The sequence below is a fragment of the Misgurnus anguillicaudatus genome, chromosome 21 (assembly GCF_027580225.2).
Source record: "Misgurnus anguillicaudatus chromosome 21, ASM2758022v2, whole genome shotgun sequence".
Taxonomy (NCBI): domain Eukaryota; kingdom Metazoa; phylum Chordata; class Actinopteri; order Cypriniformes; family Cobitidae; genus Misgurnus; species Misgurnus anguillicaudatus.
Window position 1 is genome coordinate 45,275,814 of NC_073357.2, and position 17,829 is coordinate 45,293,642.

At 45.5% G+C, this 17,829-nt stretch overlaps 1 protein-coding gene across 4 annotated transcripts in view; it reads left to right on the plus strand.

Annotated features, from left to right (window-relative positions):
- Positions 1–17,829, plus strand: part of b4galnt4b (beta-1,4-N-acetyl-galactosaminyl transferase 4b) — an 86,046-nt gene that overhangs the window by 59,652 nt on the left and 8,565 nt on the right. For all 4 annotated transcript variants that reach the window (XR_012360024.1, XM_073859226.1, XM_073859227.1 and 1 more), the window contains 2 exons: positions 3,013–3,079; positions 8,740–8,883. Coding sequence is in view for 3 of the 4 variants with exons in the window: in XM_073859226.1 (XP_073715327.1) it covers positions 3,013–3,079; positions 8,740–8,883 (211 nt within the window). In the remaining variant the exon portion in view is untranslated. The remainder of the gene's footprint in view (positions 1–3,012; positions 3,080–8,739; positions 8,884–17,829) is intronic.

The window sequence follows — 17,829 nt, forward strand, 5'->3', positions numbered from 1 at the left end:
TAATCTTGACTGCGTAACTTTCACCGCCTGGAGGCTGAGAGCTGCCAAGTTGTTGAGCGGTGCTTCACTCCTCTTTTAATGTTCCTAACTTCACTTGAGTTAGGAACGTTCGGGAAGAGGAGCTTCAAAGACTTGAGAGCAGCCCAATGAATAAATTCATGGGGTTTGGAGGTATTCTCAGCAAGAGAGTCAACGGGGACCAGACACCAAAAAGCAAAAACAGCTAATTATCTGTGGCAAACACAGAAATTCATTTATTAACCACACCGCTCGTCTATTCCGAGATATATTAAGTCATAAAAGTTGTGCTGGGTGCTGTGATTCTTAAACTTCTCATGGTAGCTTTTATCATCAGCACCCTACTTCTGAGTTAGTCTGAGCCTGATTAGCATTTTAATACAATCCCCAGGCTTTGTAGGAACAAAGAGGCTTAATAAAGAATGTCTGATATAGACTGACCAATAACTTCTAGTATGAGCTATTATAGACAGTACTGTCAGTCAACTGTGAATAGCTTTGTTTTATTTATTGTCAGGAGAAAAATGAAACAATGCTGCTGCAGCTGATGCAATATGTGCAACATCATGTAAGCTTGTCTATGGATTGCTATATTCGTAGACTTGTCAGACATTTCTCAAGACTCTGTTTTTTGCCTCTTTTTTATTTTTAGTAAACCGCTTTTTGCAGTACAGAAATAAACTGAGCTGAACTGCTTGAAGGAATTGTTGTGTCTTGGGTAAAGTAGCACATGGTTTCCTCCTATTTTTATGTCTACATAGATTATATATGATAATGTTGTCTCTTTTGTTTACACTCTTAGAACGAATGTGTTAAAAACAACACATTAGTGTTGATTCTGGGACAACACACTAAATACGTTGTCCCAGAATCCACCCATCTCTGTGTTATTGAAACAACACATTTTGTGTTACTTTTAAAACAACTTGTTATATTTTAAAACAAAATCAACATAAATGACACATATTAAAATTACACATAATGTGTTAAAAGCTTAAAGCACAAAGATGTGTAAATCCTTTCTAAGAGTGCAGATTTTATTTCTCCTTAGCAATTTTAGGAGAAATACTGGACAGTTTGTTTACCAGCTAACATAAGGTCTAAGTTAGGTGTGGCATACTGTCTTGTTTTTCCTTGACAGCAATGAGAGTAAATGGAAAGCTTTTGTTGATCCCTCTGCTTCTCTGGTTTCTCCGGAAAAAATAAAAACTCAACTAAAGTCTTATCACAAGTCAGAAAATTTAGCATGGACTAAACATTTTTTATCAAATGTGTGTGTCCTTACCTTTTCCAGGAAAAGGTGTGTATATTTATCAGTGTGTAATTGTTTTCATGTCTATATTTGTATGTGTGTCTCCGGGAGCAAACATGCGTCTATGGTTTGTCAGATCTGACATTGTGCTGTAACTGCACTCCATTGATTCCCGAAAGGCAGATCTGACCTTGAGAAACGCAGGCTTTATGGAGCAGGCTGAATAATAAACACTTGAACCAAACTGTTTCAGGTGTGCAAGATGTGTTTTGTGCATTTACACAAGTGAGAGATGTTCCTGGGTCAACATCATCGTTGACCTTGGGACCACATCGAAATCACCCAATCAGATTTAAGGGACACACCAGCCTGATCTCACGAGAAACCATTTTTCGAGTTGGCTAATTTGTATCAATTCTCCTAAAAAAAATAGACAAAACCTCACCCCTAACCCCAACATCACAGGGGTCAAGGCAAATCGTACCAAAACATGCGAATGTGGTTGTATGAATAATTAGCCAATAAATTAAATTAATACAAATTAGCCAACTCATAAAATATGTACAAATTCTCATAACTTCACACACATATAGGCCTACACTTAAAGTGAAGTTAGGGTTAGGTGCTTTTACACCATTGTTATTGACCTATAATTTCTCTTTAATTTTAGGTATAGGTTTAGAGATGGTTAAAGTATGGGGATAGGGTTTTTCTACAGAAACGTTGTTCCATAGTCAGTAAAGTATGGAAAAATCAAGTGTTTAAAATGCTTAGAAAAATGTATATGTATACAGCACTGGGTTATTATTTAGAAAACCCACACTGAAAAAATTATTCATTCAATTTACTCAATTTTTTAAGGTAAGTGGTCGCAATAAATTTATTTAAGCTACATTTAAACAAAAAAAAATTAGAAAGACAAAACAAAACTAAAAAATGTTTGTGTTAACGTAGCTTAAATAAATTTATTGCGACCACTTACCTTAAAAAAATTGAGTAAAAAATTGAATAATTTTTATCAGTGCGTTGGTTCAAAAAGGGAAACCCTTAGTTGTCAGGTTAAATTAACACAGAAAATATTTATATAACATTAAAGCAACCCAGCATTTTTGTTTAAAACAACCCAGCATAGGTTAAATTACAACCCAACCGGTTGAGTTTGTCCATTTTTGACCCGATAGAAAAAATAACCTAAAAACCTAAAAAAAACTAGCATTTTTTTAGAGTGAGTAGATGTACATTCAGTATATTTTGAGTCAAGTAGTCACCTTCTCGACTGTCTTTTGTGTGTGTGCCTGTAACTAATAAGTATGCAAAGACAGTACGTTTGACAGACACTGTTGTTCTGTTATGTACCATTTTCTGGGCCCTGGAACTGTAAAAATATAAGCATGTCGACATTGAACTTTTCCAAATTTAAATTAATTTCCCTCGAATTTTCTTTCTGTCATTCTTTCTCTTCATGATTTGATTGTTGTGCGAATAAAAGAGAGAAATCCTCTAAAGGTTTTTGAGTGCTTGGCAGTGCGATTAGAGGTTTTCATTCTGCATCTGGCAAATGACCTCTTATGTAAGAGTGCCAAAGGAAAAGTGATATTGTAATTGTAGAGGTTCTTTAAAGGAATTGCTATGTGTCTGTGTAAATCATCCATTTCTAGACATACTGTGCCATCCTTGAACGCTTAAAAACAAGTATATCTTTCTTCCATTTACACCTTAATGTCTTTTTTATTCTTTTGCAGTGGAGACCTTTCCTGCCTGGGCTTAAGTATGATGTCATTGACTCGGCGTATATCTCGATGTACACAGGTAAATACTTATTTTCTTTTTTATACTTTATACAAATGTTTATTCAGAACTGGAGTATGAGTTCATCTCCGTTCTGTCACCTCTGAACATTGCAGTTAACATTCACAACCTCACAACATCACATCTTCTGTTGTCTGTGTCAAAAACTGTCATTAAACTTGCATTTGAATGTAGGCAACAGCAACTAGGTAATCACCAGAAAGCACTTGAGCCATAATGTGACAGTCAGCGTCTTATCAACCAGTACACATGTTCCCACATTCTCCTTCAAATTACTGCCATTCATCAAGGGAACTGACTTTAATTTACACATGCTTTTAACAAGAAGTAGAGATAGAAAAGAATCCCCATGACACTCCTTTGCTTCTTTACATAATTATTTGAGGCAAAAGCAATTTTTCGATTTAATCCTCACTGCGCTTAACAAGCTGAGGGAGAGGGGGATATGCTTTGGTTGCCACCACCAATCCACGGCGGGAGCGTAGAGTCGACTCCAGACGATTGTTCTGATCATTAATCATGCAGACCACTCCCTTAAGGAGGACCACACACACCCGTACATGCACACTCTTGTCATGCTATCTGGGGGGTGAATATAGAGGGAGATCTCCCCTAATTGGCTTTACAGTACCCTGGCTGTCAATTTATTGTTAAAAATGGTCATCATTTTTTAGGCAAGTTTATTTTATATAGCACTTTTTATACACAGAGGTCATTCAAAGTGCTTTAAATGAGAAAATAATATATAAGAGAAAAAATATATGTAAAAATAAGAGACACACAATAAAAACAAAGATACATGAGAATTTAAAATAACAATTAAAAGAAAATAAATGTGATTTTAATAAAAACAATAAAAGAATAAAACAGGTAAAAAATTATTGGGTTAAAAGTGCAGTCAGTGTGAAGCAGCACCGTGCTCATTCAGTAAATGCCGAGTTAAACAGATGTGTTTTTAATCTAGATTTAAAAGTGTTTACTGTTGAAGCACGTCTGATCTCTTCATAATAACTAAATGCTGACGCACCTTGTTTTGAGTGAACCCTTGGTATTTCTAACTGACCTGATCCTAATAATCTGAGTAATCTGTTAGGTTAATACTGTATTCATTTAGCATATCTGTCATGTATTTCAGTCCTAAGCCATGAAGTGATTTATAAACAAGTAATAATACTGTAAAAACAGCAGCGCTCTGTTTGAGCTGTAGCTTTTTAATGGTCTTTTTGGAGATCCCAGTAAGGACTCTATTGCAATAATCCACCCTGCTAGTGATGAAAGCATAAACAAGTTTTTTAAGTCCTGTCTTGAGACAAAACTTCTAATTCTGGCTATATTTCTAAGGTGGTAGTAAGCAGATTTGCTTATCGCTTTCACATGACTACTGAAATTAAGGTCAAACTTTAAGATTATACCAAGATTCCTGACTTTATTTTGTGTTTTTAGACCCCTAGAGTCAAGGTATGTGTTAACCTTGAGAGTTTCATCTTTATTTCCAAATACAATGACTTTAGTTTTGTCTTTGTTTAAAGGCAGGGTGCATGATTAAAAAAAAAACTTTGGAAAAAGAAGTCGGGCTGAATACCAAAACATACTTGTAGCCAATCAGCAGTAAGGGGCGTGTCTACTAGCCAACATCGTTGCCTGGGTTGCATATGTGTCGGGCGGGTCTATCAAAAGGTGGTCCAGATTCTATTGGGGTAGGGGTGTGTTTGTTTAGTTGATTTAAATATCCACATTGGCTTTCAGAGATCACGCACCCCACCTTTAAAGGATCATGCCCAGATTTTGGGAATTTAGCTTATTCACTGTACTCCCCAGAGTTAGACAAGTCCATACATGCCTTCCTTATCTCCGTGCATGCTGTAACTCTGCCTGGGAAGCCCCCGCTAGTTTAGCTTAGCACAAAGTCTGGAAGTGAATGGCTCCAGCTAGCAAACTGCCCCCAATAAGTGACAAAATAACGCAAACATTTTCCTATTTATGTGTTGGGATTTGTATAGTCACACCGTGTACAAATAACAAGGTGATATGAGACACAGTGATCTTTTAACAGTATACATACTAGGAACTATATTCTCAGAAGGCGAAGCACTGCTACTTGGTTGGAGTGATTTGCTCGCAGCACCCGAGAAGCCCCTGGTGAGGAGCAGAGAGTTCGGTCAGAGTTGTGCAAATCACTCCGCCCATGTAGCAGTGCTTCATCTTCTGAGAATATAGTTCCCAGTATGTATACTGTTAAAAGATCGCTGTGTCTTATATCACCTTGTTATTTGTACATGGTGTGACTATAAAAATCACAACACATAAATAGGAAAATGTTTGCGTTTTTTTGTCACTTATTGGGAGCAGTTAGAGCTAGCTGGAGCCATTCACTTCCAGACTTTGTGCTAAGCTAGCGGGGGGCTGCGTCAGACCGAGTTACAGCACACACGGAGATGAGAAAGGTATATATGGACTTATCTAACTCTGGGGGATACGGTGAATAAGCTAAATTCACCAAATCTGGGTGTGTTCCTTTAACTCTTTTGCCACCGTTGACGAGTTATCTTGTCAATTAAGAGAAAACGCTTTCCTGCCAATGACGAGTATTTCCAGCTTTCCGCAATACCGCTATTATCCACCAGGTGACACTCTCACAACTTATAAAACCTGGAAGTATCACACTAGGGCAAGCAGCTGCAAGTCTGTGTATGTTTTGAGGATCGCTCTGCATCTGATCTCTATTAAAAGTCCTTCACAAAAATTTAATTCTCTCAGCCTTTTGCTCAAAATTTGGTGTTTTTGAAGAAACCTACCCTTATTTGAGAGGTGATAAAAAGAGAAATAATGAAGGTAGGATGAAACAGGTTTTTTTTTTTTTTGAGAGTAGAGGGTCTGTTCTTTCATTTGATATATTGTATGTTTATGTATTTAAAAAAGAACATTTTCTGGAAGGCATTAAACTTTTGTGAAAATAATGAAAAATGCTGGCGCTGGCAGTGAAAGATTTAACTGGAAGAAGTTTTGATGCATCCAACTGTTAATTTTATCAATGCACTTACATAGAGTGTCAATGGGGCTGTAGTCATTGGGTGACAGGGCTAAGTATATCTGGGTGTCATCTGCATAGCTGTGGTAAGCAATGTAGTGTTTTTTCAAAATTATAATAAAGTAAATCAAACAGTTGCTGCTGTACCTTTAAACTTAAAACTTCTGTAACGATTGACCTCGGTGCTTGTGAAAAATATGAGAGGTTTGCCCATCTTTGTTTGTAAAGTCTAGTATTGCAACACACTCGCAAAACTATTTGGAGATTTTCAAAAACTTTATTTTTAAAGTGCATTTCTTCTGAAGGTTGTGAAGAAGACATGTGAGTCCTACATAGCTTAGATACCAACTTGTTGACTTTAGGAATAATAATATATTTGTATCACTTCACATGGGAATGGCCAAGTTGCTAATACATAATTCTTTTAACGTAAATATGGTTTATACTTGACTGTTTTCATAAAGAGATTTGCTGACGAATAAGGAAGCGTTGTCTTGTGAACATTAGGCTACAGCATGTCCCTCAATACAACAAATAGGCCTACTTCAAATCCAGAAGAGGTATAGCATCTTTAATGATATGTTTATTTTAATATTACTGTAGCTGCATGCCCTGAAGTCTATGGCATTTCCAGATTATAAAAAATGTTAACTGAAGAGTTTCATTCTCCATCAAAACCTTAAAGTTCTTTAAAGGATGCAGTTTTCCTGTGGCATTCACCAAAGGGTTTTAAATGTTATAAAGGATATAATTCAGTCTTGCCCAAGCGTGAAATAAATGTGTTTACCAGTGCAAATCACTGCAGTGACCTTTCTTAGTTACTCTAACAGTTTCTGACAAATATCTCTGTCTGTTCAATAATCAATAAAGCCATAAGGTAAATGGCTAATCCTTCAATAGCGCTGTCAGACACTTTGGTTCAAAACCAGAAATATTTTGAATGGTCATCTTATGGTCAGTGTTGAGAATATTACCTCTGTGTTGATTATAATAACTTTGTATATTCCCCCTTTTGTTTTGTGCTTTTTGACAAAATTATACAACATTGTTGTGCATATGGATAGACTTTGATGGTGCATAACTCATACTTGCCCGCTAACACATTTGTGGTCGATCGATAGGACTAATTAAAGTGTGTTTTCATCAGTGACTGGCAGAGCAGACACTTTTGTGAGCTCTCATAACGTCAGGAGATAAGCCGTAATGAATAGACATCCTACAGTACACGCATACACACCTGCATGCTTCAGTGCCCACAAACTCCAGGGGTTTGTTTTAAGGCGTGGGTGGGGTGTGTGTGTGAAGCTGGTTGTGTATCTTTAAGCCCCTGGGAAGTAACCATCTGAGAAAGAGCTGATCCATACAAAACTGAGGTTTCCCAGAATCATTTCCCAGTCTGGATTTTATCAGAGGTTTTGAGCTCAGCTATATGGATAATGGTAGAGAGCCAAATATTTATAGTGTATGATATATGACACCACTGTGGGTTTTACAATCTAATTTAAAAATAAGACATTTAAACTCTTATTCTGCACTCTTTAGGTAATTAAAAAAGCAAATAGCTTAATGTGACATTTGTATTAACATTATTTATTACCTACTTTGTACCAAAGGTCAGTTTTTTTCTTTGAAGCACAAAATCCTGTAAATCCTGGGTTAACATGGATCATCGGGTTTTGCTCAAACTTGAGTCTATATTAGTTTCTGCTCATGCTGCCATTGAAACTAAAGGACATACCAAATACTAGGAAATACACAACTGCAATTAACTGCACAGTCCACATATACAATGCACATTTGCTTAAAGGGGACAGAGAATGAAAAACCATTTTTACCTTGTCTTTGTTGAATAATGGTAGTCTACCCGCATTCACAAACATACAAAAAGTTCTAGACATGCTAAACATCTCAGTCTCATAGAAATTCCTCGTTTAGAAATGTCAGGCAGAAAACAGCCCAATCTGAAAAACTGATGCTTATGACATCACAGGCATCTAACTGCCCCTTCACTTTAAAATAATTGGCTAGATTTAGGCAAAGTCAGCCAATCAGTAATGAGATTGCAATTTAAGCCAGTAGGGGGAGCCAAATAGGTGCAAAACCACTTGTTTAAAATCCCCCACCCTAATAGAGCTATCTGAGAGAGGTTTTTAGGAAGCTTCTAAGGCATTACAGACCCAAACAAATTTTTTTTGTCTACATGTCACATCACAGAACAAGGATAAATACCCCGTTCAATTATTCTATGTCACCTTTAATGCACATATCATAATCACCTTTTCTTATCCCTTTTCTCATTTCCTCATTCCTCTTTTACCTAATATATTTATTTTTATTCCTAGTACCATTTATGATTGTATTTTTGACCAGTAAAACTTTGAGTTAAATTCGGGAATTTATGTTGTCATTTTGTATAAATGATCAGTTGTGGTGATGATATAAAGAGTTAATAATGGTCTTAGTCTTATGGACCCCATATTGGAGATATTGAACCTCATATGTGTCATTTTTGCAGTGTTAAAGAACTCGCTCTCACTATCTCACTTTCTCTCTCTCTCTCTCTCTCTCTCTCTCTCTCTCTCTCTCTCTCTCTCTCTCTCTCTCTCTCTCTCTCTCTCTCTCTCTCTCTCAGATGAATCAAATCTGACGATGAACAAAGTAAAGCACATCCCACAGACGCTGGCCAGCCACTCTCTTACTCTGCAGGTTAACCACAGGACAGAGACACAGACTGCAGACATGCTCAAACCAGACCCTCGAGACACCTTCTACAAGAGTTTGTATTCCCCACTGTATTGTATGCATGCTGACACTTAATAATATTCAGACTCAGTAATGTTCGAATGGAATATTGCTGTAATGCTATAATTTTGCAAGAGAGCCCTTATAATCTCACACAGTTGGCTGAGCCAATGTTGTTATGGTGGGCTGGTCGGGTTGTTTAAATGAACAGTGTTTATACTTTTTGTGGAAATCAACCTAATGATAACTTCTATACAGTTGTCTCTGCATACACAGTGAAATTGAGAAAGAAAAAACACTTGACATTGCACACATACTTTCAAGTTGATTTTTTCCAACTAAATATCACAGTCTTATTTGTAAATAGACCATTTTGGCAATTTTTTCAAATCAGCACTTCATTGAAAAAACCTGTCTGCATATACCATACACCGTACATGTTGCCAATGCATGAATGTGTTGAAATAGCTCTGCTATACATTATTTTATCTATATTTTATGTATGTCTGTTGTTGAATAGAATAAACAGTCTGAGTAATGAATCTGATATGGTTAGGTGTGCTCATTTTTTATTGCTTATGTAAAAGCCCAGTGGTGGTGTGGACATGTGTCACAGGTGACGTTTATTTGAACGACGGGCGGAACCCGGCTTCCACATTTTATTGGGACGACGGGCGGAATCCGGCTTCCACACTTCATTTCCGGGGTTTCCCCAAAGGCAAAATTAAGCCTGATCACGCTCAGGTGGGGCAAATTAATACAGCGGTTGCTAATAGGCTAACGAGGAGAAGAGTCAGGGTATAAAGACACCTTTGCAGACATTAAACAGGTGTCGTTGGCATACGTTGTGTACGTTGTGTTGCTGCTTTGCAGACGGATCACGCTGGTCGGATCGCTCTCCTGGGGAAGAGAGTGAGAGGCAGTCAGTCACGTAGGGGTATTGTGGAGTTTATGTAAGGAGGAGTGGACACAGAGCCGTCGAGAGCACCGTGAACAGAGGTTATTGGCAACTAAGCGTGAGTAGCCGCTGGGATACTTCTCTGTAAATGTCTTGTTTGAAAGATTACCCTGGTGTGTGTTCTTGTGTTTCGTGAGGTCCCTGGCCCCACTGGAGAGGAGAGCGTGGGTGAGCCGTGGTTGACCAGAAGCGTGGACGAAACACCGGCCGCCAGTAAACCAGTGGCCCTGTGGGAAAGAGGAAGTGCAGGTGAGCCAGGGAAGTGAGAACCGACACGCCGGGCTTGTGAATACCATACATCTCTCCCTCCCTTGGGATCCAGTTGTTGCCCAACCGATCTCTCGAGGTCGTCGTGGTCAGGTGGCAAGGACGATTTAAAGAATTCACGTGACGTGGTATAAGAGTGCTGTGGGTGAGTTTCACTGATTGATGGTGTTTACGCTTGACTTGCTGTGCGTATGCTGTGCTTATAGCGTTCGAACTGCCCAGCCTCCGACGAGACGCGAGATGGTGACATCTGTTGTGGCCTGAATCCTATAGAGAGAGAGAGAAAATCAAGCTTTGCGCCCGGGGCATGACAACGAGAGCTTCGCCTAGCAACCTACCTGAACCAGTGGAGCTCCGTGTGGGAACGAGGATCCCCCGGCACTGTGAGTAACGCAGCTTGTGCAATAACCTGTTCTGTGCTTATAGCAACAACCTACCTGAACCAGTGGAGTTCCGTGCGGGAACGAGGATCCCCCGGCACTGTGAGTAACGCAACCTGTGGACAAATCTGTTCTATGCTTGCAGCAACTACCTACCTGAACCAGTGAGGCCCTGTGTGGGAACGAGGATCCCACAGGGCTGCGGACATCAGTGGAGGGTGTGCCCTGGTCTGGCTGTGTTCGATTCTGCCTCCAGGAGAAGCGGAGCGCGCCACGGGTTGTTGAGTCAGAGCCCCGGCCCCCAGTCTTTTCCCCAAGTGGCCCTGGAGGCAAAGAAGAGCCATTAGTTTTAAAGTTCCCTTCCTCCCTTCCCCCTTTCCCCTTTTAAATATTTAATAAAGTTTGTTTTAATTATAGTATACTCGTCTGTCTGGTCATTGGGGTGGTCTTGGGAAACTCCTCGAGGTGGAAGAGTTAAGAGGGGCGTGGCCCAGTAGCATATTCGGGTCCGCCCCCGGCTGTGACAGATTTGGCGTAGTCGGCAGGGTTTCCACCTCGAGTTGAGCGACCAAGGTCCTCCAATGGCCGACGACGAGTTGCCCGAAGCCCCGCCCCGTGTTGTGCCCGAAAGGCCAGAAACCCCACCTCGTGTTGTGCCGGAAAGGCCGGAAACACCACCCCGTGTTATGCCCGTATTCCTGGGAAACCCCTGGGTGCAGAAGTATACTGGGGTCGAGTCCGAGGTTCATTTGACGGAGTGGAGAGCCCAAATCGAGTATCTGGCCGGCCTTCAAGGGCTGAGCGCCAGCCAACAACAGCAGTTTGTATTAAACTCACTAGGAGGAGAGGCCCGGCGAGAAGTACAGGCCGCCCCTGAAGCCGTTCGAGTCACCGCCCAGACCATCTTCCACTTCCTCACTGAGCAGTATGGTGACACCACCCCTGTGGCCGTCTTGAGGGCGCAGTTCTTTAATTGTAAGCAGGGCCCCCACCAGTCCATTCGAGCCTTCGCCCTGAAGCTGCGTGAGCAGTATACACGCTTACAGCGACGACGAGATCATGGGATTGGAGATGAGGAGACCCTGTTAAGGGACCAGTTCCTGTTAGGGCTACGAGAGGGCCCCCTACGACAAAATCTCCGAGTGCAGTTTAGACGAGACCCTGAGCTCACGTTTGAGGACCTGAAAAAGGAGGCCGTGGCCTTGGAAGGCGACCAAGCGGAAGCCAAGGAGGCCCCCGTATGTGCAGCAGTGAGTGGCCCGGCGGCAGTCTCGGAGGTATCAGACTGGAAACAAACATTGAAGATGGAGCTCTTAAAAGATGTGCGAGATCAGATGGCCGAGCTAACCAAGGCCCTGGTAGGGGAACTGCGCCTAGGGCCGGGAAGGAGAGAAGAAGGGCCCGCCCCCCGAGAACGGACGTACTCTGAGCGAGGTCGGGATGGGATGAGGCGGCCCTGGCAGGCGAGTCGCCCTAGGTTTGAGTGGGACGAGCAAGGGAGGCCCATTTGTAATCGGTGTGGGACCGCCGGGCATGTGAGTAGGCAGTGCGGACCACGAAGAGCCTCCGAGGGGGGTTTTTAAGACGACCGGCCACAGTGGGTCATGTGGTCGGCGCCCCCCAAAGTGACCCCCATAGAAGAATGGAACCCAAGGACGGGATGGTTGGGCTTAGCCCAATAGTAGAGGCCCAGGTATGTGGCACCACGGTGCGCTGTCTCGTCGACACTGGTTCTCAAGTGACTTTGTTTTCAGAAAGCTTGTCCCATGAATTATTTGGAGCCCACCCCGCACACAAGGTTGAAGCGCCCTGGCTTACCCTGAAGGGGGCGAACGGCTTAGAGATCCCCTACATCGGCTATCGACTTACCGACTTTGAACTGTATGGAGTACGAGTCCCGCAGAAGGGGGTCATCATTGTACAGGACCATTGCCTTGGCCGGCATCGAGCCCTCCTGGGTATGAATGTCCTCTCGGAGTGTTGGGAGGAGCTATTTCGGGCTAGGCCCGTTCAGACAATACCGAGGGCCGAGCGGCCAGGCTGGGAACGAGTAGTGGCCGACTGCAGGCGAGTGCAGCTGGCTAAGAACCAAGATGGCCGAGAAGAGGTTGGTCGAGTAGCATGTCGATTCGCATTGTCGGTGCCAGCAGAAAGTGAAGCCATAGTGTGGGCCAGGGTGCCACAACAGCGTCGAGGCTCGGAGAGCTGGGTGTTGGTGGAACCTCATGAAGACTGCACACAGGTGAGGGTGGCCCGAGGACTGACGGTAGTACGACGAGGCCGAGTGCCAGTGAAGGTCTGCAATGAAAATCCCTACCCAATACACTTACACAAGCACCAGCGGCTGGTGACGGTGACGTCGGTCGAGGGACATCAGGTGCGGGACAAGGAAGATGTGAGTTTCCGGCGAGTGCACCCTGCAGTAGTTGAGGTAGCACTAACGCAAACCGTAGGAGCATCTAGGACGAGGGAGAACAAGGTACCGGCCCACTTGACAGGGGACTCCTTACGAGGAGAGGACCTGGAGCAGGAACAAGTGGAAGAGCTACAGAAGCTACTGAAGAAATGGCAACACGTGTTTGCCACCCACGATGAAGACTATGGTTGCACGACGGTAATACGACATAGTATCCCTACGGGAGAAGCTGCACCAAGTCGGGAGCGGTACCGACCAATACCCCCCACCCTATATACTGAAGTGAGGACCCTTTTACAGGGTATGTTGGAGCAGGGGATCGTGAGAGAGAGTAGTAGCCCATGGGCGGCACCGATAGTGCTTGTCCAGAAGAAGACCGGGGCCTGGAGGTTCTGTGTGGACTATAGGAAGTTGAACAGCTTGACCAAGAAAGACGCATTTCCCTTACCTCGTATTGAGGACTCCCTGACAAGTCTGACCAAGTCGGCCTGGTATTCCACCTTGGATTTGGCCAGCGGATACTGGCAGGTACCGGTTGAGGAACGGGACCGAGAGAAGACCGCCTTTACCACGCCATTTGGTCTTTTTGAGTGGGACCGGATGCCCTTCGGTCTTTGCAACGCCCCCGCCACCTTCCAGAGACTGATGCAACGATGTTTGGGAGGTCAGTTATTAGAATCTGTGCTGGTATACCTTGATGACGTGATTGTGTATTCCCCAGACTTCGAGACTCACTTGCAGCACCTGGAAAAGGTATTCCGAGAGATGGAGAGGTATGGGTTGAAGTTGCAACCGGAGAAGTGCCACCTGCTGCGCCGTAAGGTGCAGTTCCTGGGACACGTGGTGAGCGCAGCTGGTGTGGCCGTTGATCCCGAGAAGGTATCGGCAGTTCGGGACTGGGAGGTCCCCAGGACTGTAAGGCAAGTGAGATCATTCTTAGGCTTTGTCGGCTACTACCGACGATTTATTAAAGGGTTCTCTAAGATCGCCAAACCCTTGAACCAGCTACTGGTCGGGACGGGACGACCAAGGGGACGAGGATCCCCCACGGTGGGATGGACCCCAGAATGTGAGACGGCCTTTAGGGTCCTGAAACAAGAACTTTTACAAGCCCCGATTTTGGCGTATGCTGACTTCTCTCAACCCTTCCTTCTCTATACAGATGCCAGTAATCTGGGCCTGGGAGCGGTGCTTGCACAGAAACAAGATGGAGTGGAACGGGTGATCGCCTATGCCAGCCGGAGCCTCCATCCCGCTGAACGAAACGATGCAAATTACAGTTCTTTCAAGCTCGAACTGCTGGCGCTGAAGTGGGCCTTGAGCGAGAAATTCAAGGATTACCTCTGGGGAGCCAAGGTAACCGTGGTCACCGATAACAACCCTCTGGTACATTTGCAGACAGCCCGGTTGGGAGCAGTAGAGCAGCGATGGGTGGCCCAGCTAGCCAATTACAACTACCAGCTGCAGTACCGCCCGGGGCGGGAGCACACCAACGCCGACGCCCTCTCCCGGTTGCCAGCTAGGGCCGATTCGAGGGGCCCGGCCCCATTTGAGGGAGAACAAGGAGAGGAAGGACTGATGGTCGGCGTAGTGGAGGCACCTGGGAGCCAACGGGAGGCAGCACCTGTAAGTTGGGGATGGGACCCCCAGCGTTGGAAGGCTAGACAGCAGGAGGATCGAGAGCTGCGGAATCTGGGCGAGTGGCTTCGGCAGGCCCGGCGACCGACCCCCGCCGAGAGACAAGCCCAGACAGAGGTGGGTCGAAAAATACTGGGACAATGGGAGAAATTGAAGTTGCGTGAAGGTGTATTGTGTAGGGCTATACGGGACCTGGGGACCGACGAGGAGGTTAGCCAGATTGTGGTACCGGCCAGCCAAGTTCGGGCACTGCTAGAGGCCTACCATGACCAGATGGGACACCAGGGGCAGGAACGCACCATGTCGTTGCTACGCCGACACTTCTATTGGCCAGGAATGGAGATTTCCGTGAGTACGTTCATTCAAGCATGTCCCCGATGTACTCTGTTTAAACCCCGGCAGGAACCCCGAGCACCGATGGTTCCAATCCTCGCAAAGGCCCCCCTCCATATTGTGGCGATGGACTATCTGACCCTGAGTCGTCCCAAGGACCGGTACCAGAACATCTTAGTGGTGACGGACTTGTTCACCAAATACGCCTGGGCTATTCCCACCCTCGACCAGACAGCAAGTACCACCGCCACAGCATTATGGAGGGCAGTGTTCCAGCCATTTGGGTGCCCTGAGTTCCTGCACTCAGATCAGGGCCCGAACTTCGAGTCCCGCATCATCCGAGAGCTATGCCAACTGTACGGTTGTGTAAAGACCCATACGACCTCGTACCATCCCCAAGGAAACGGAGGATGTGAGCGCTTCAATCAGACCCTGTTGAGTCTGCTGGGCACTCTGGACCAGAGACGCCAGGATGATTGGGTGAGTGCTTTGCCGAATCTATTACAAGCCTATAATAACAGCGTGCACAGTACAACGGGGTATGCCCCTACGTACTTGATGTTTGGAAGACACATCCGCTTGCCCACAGATCTCCTATTGGGAGCAGCGGGAGGTGAGAAAGAAGGGAACGTGACCGAGTGGGTGGGACGGCACCACCATCGTCTCCACTTCGCCTATGAGCAGGTCAATAAGAAGATCCAGGCAGCCGGGGAGAAGAACAAGAGGTTGTATGATAGAACGGCACGGGATGCTCCCCTGCTCCCTGGAGAAAGGGTACTAGTCCGGGACAATCGGCGACTAGGTGGAGGCAAGCTGAGTGATCGGTGGGAGGCGAGGCCGTACATTGTGCAACGGCAGCAGAGACCGGGACAGCCGGTCTACACGATCCGGCCCGAAGGGAAGCCTGGGCCGGATCGGGTGGTCCATCGGAATATGATCCGCCCTTGTCCAAATTATCCCCCACTAGCTACAGAGGTGGCTCCTAAGGAGCCGGAGGCTGTTACCCCCTGGTATGGAGGGTGGGTCATCTTTCCAAGAGGCCCGGCGGAGGGGCTGGCCCGAGTGGCCCCAAGGGAGCCTGAGAACTTACCTGTCGTAGTGGGTCCAGTGAACGATGTAGCCCCAGAGGCTCCAGGAGAGCCGGATAACTTACCTGCTGAAGGAGCCCCAGAGGCTCCAGGAGAGCTGGATGACTTACCTGCCGAAGAAGCCCCAGAGCCCCCACCACAGCGCCCCCAGCGTGAGACCCGGGGGCGGCCGCCCATCCGGTATGGAGAGTGGGTTACAGGAAGCGGTTCTAGGGACTAGAACCATTTCGGCGGGGGAGGATGTCACAGGTGACGTTTATTTGAACGACGGGCGGAACCCGGCTTCCACATTTTATTGGGACGACGGGCGGAATCCGGCTTCCACACTTCATTTCCGGGGTTTCCCCAAAGGCAAAATTAAGCCTGATCACGCTCAGGTGGGGCAAATTAATACAGCGGTTGCTAATAGGCTAACGAGGAGAAGAGTCAGGGTATAAAGACACCTTTGCAGACATTAAACAGGTGTCGTTGGCATACGTTGTGTACGTTGTGTTGCTGCTTTGCAGACGGATCACGCTGGTCGGATCGCTCTCCTGGGGAAGAGAGTGAGAGGCAGTCAGTAACGTAGGGGTATTGTGGAGTTTATGTAAGGAGGAGTGGACACAGAGCCGTCGAGAGCACCGTGAACAGAGGTTATTGGCAACTAAGCGTGAGTAGCCGCTGGGATACTTCTCTGTAAATGTCTTGTTTGAAAGATTACCCTGGTGTGTGTTCTTGTGTTTCGTGAGGTCCCTGGCCCCACTGGAGAGGAGAGCGTGGGTGAGCCGTGGTTGACCAGAAGCGTGGACGAAACACCGGCCGCCAGTAAACCAGTGGCCCTGCGGGAAAGAGGAAGTGTAGGTGAGCCAGGGAAGTGAGAACCGACACGCCGGGCTTGTGAATACCATACATCTCCCCCTCCCTTGGGATCCAGTCGTTGCCCAACCGATCTCTCGAGGTCGTCGTGGTCAGGTGGCAAGGACGATTTAAAGAATTCACGTGACGTGGTATAAGAGTGCTGTGGGTGAGTTTCACTGATTGATGGTGTTTACGCTTGACTTGCTGTGCGTATGCTGTGCTTATAGCGTTCGAACTGCCCAGCCTCCGACGAGACGCGAGATGGTGACATCTGGTATGGCCTGAATCCTATAGAGAGAGAGAGAAACTCAAGCTTTGCGCCCGGGGCGTGACAACGAGAGCTTCGCCTAGCAACCTACCTGAACCAGTGGAGCTCCGTGTGGGAACGAGGATCCCCCGGCACTGTGAGTAACGCAGCTTGTGCAATAACCTGTTCTGTGCTTATAGCAGCAACCTACCTGAACCAGTGGAGCTCCGTGTGGGAACGAGGATCCCCCGGCACTGTGAGTAACGCAACCTGTGGACTAATCTGTTCTATGCTTGCAGCAACTACCTACCTGAACCAGTGAGGCCCTGTGTGGGAACGAGGATCCCCCAGGGCTGCGGACGTCAGTGGAGGGTGTGCCCTGGTCTGTCTGTGTTCGATTCTGCCTCCAGGAGAAGCGGAGCGCGCCACGGGTTGTTGAGTCAGAGCCCCGGCCCCCAGTCTTTTCCCCAAGTGGCCCTGGAGGCAAAGAAGAGCCATTAGTTTTAAAGTTCCCTTTTTCCCTTCCCCCTTTCCCCTTTTAAATATTTAATAAAGTTTGTTTTAATTATAGTATACTCGTCTGTCTGGTCATTGGGGTGGTCTTGGGAAACTCCTCGAGGTGGAAGAGTTAAGAGGGGCGTGGCCCAGTAGCATATTCGGGTCCGCCCCCGGCTGTGACACATGTTAGCATGTTAGTAGAAGCACATTAAGATGATAAGGGTCAGGGGCAGCTTTTGGGTGCACTTTTGCCTTATTGACAGTAATACTGTAGTTTTCATATTTTTTTTAGGTTAGATTAATGAAAACATTTTGTGC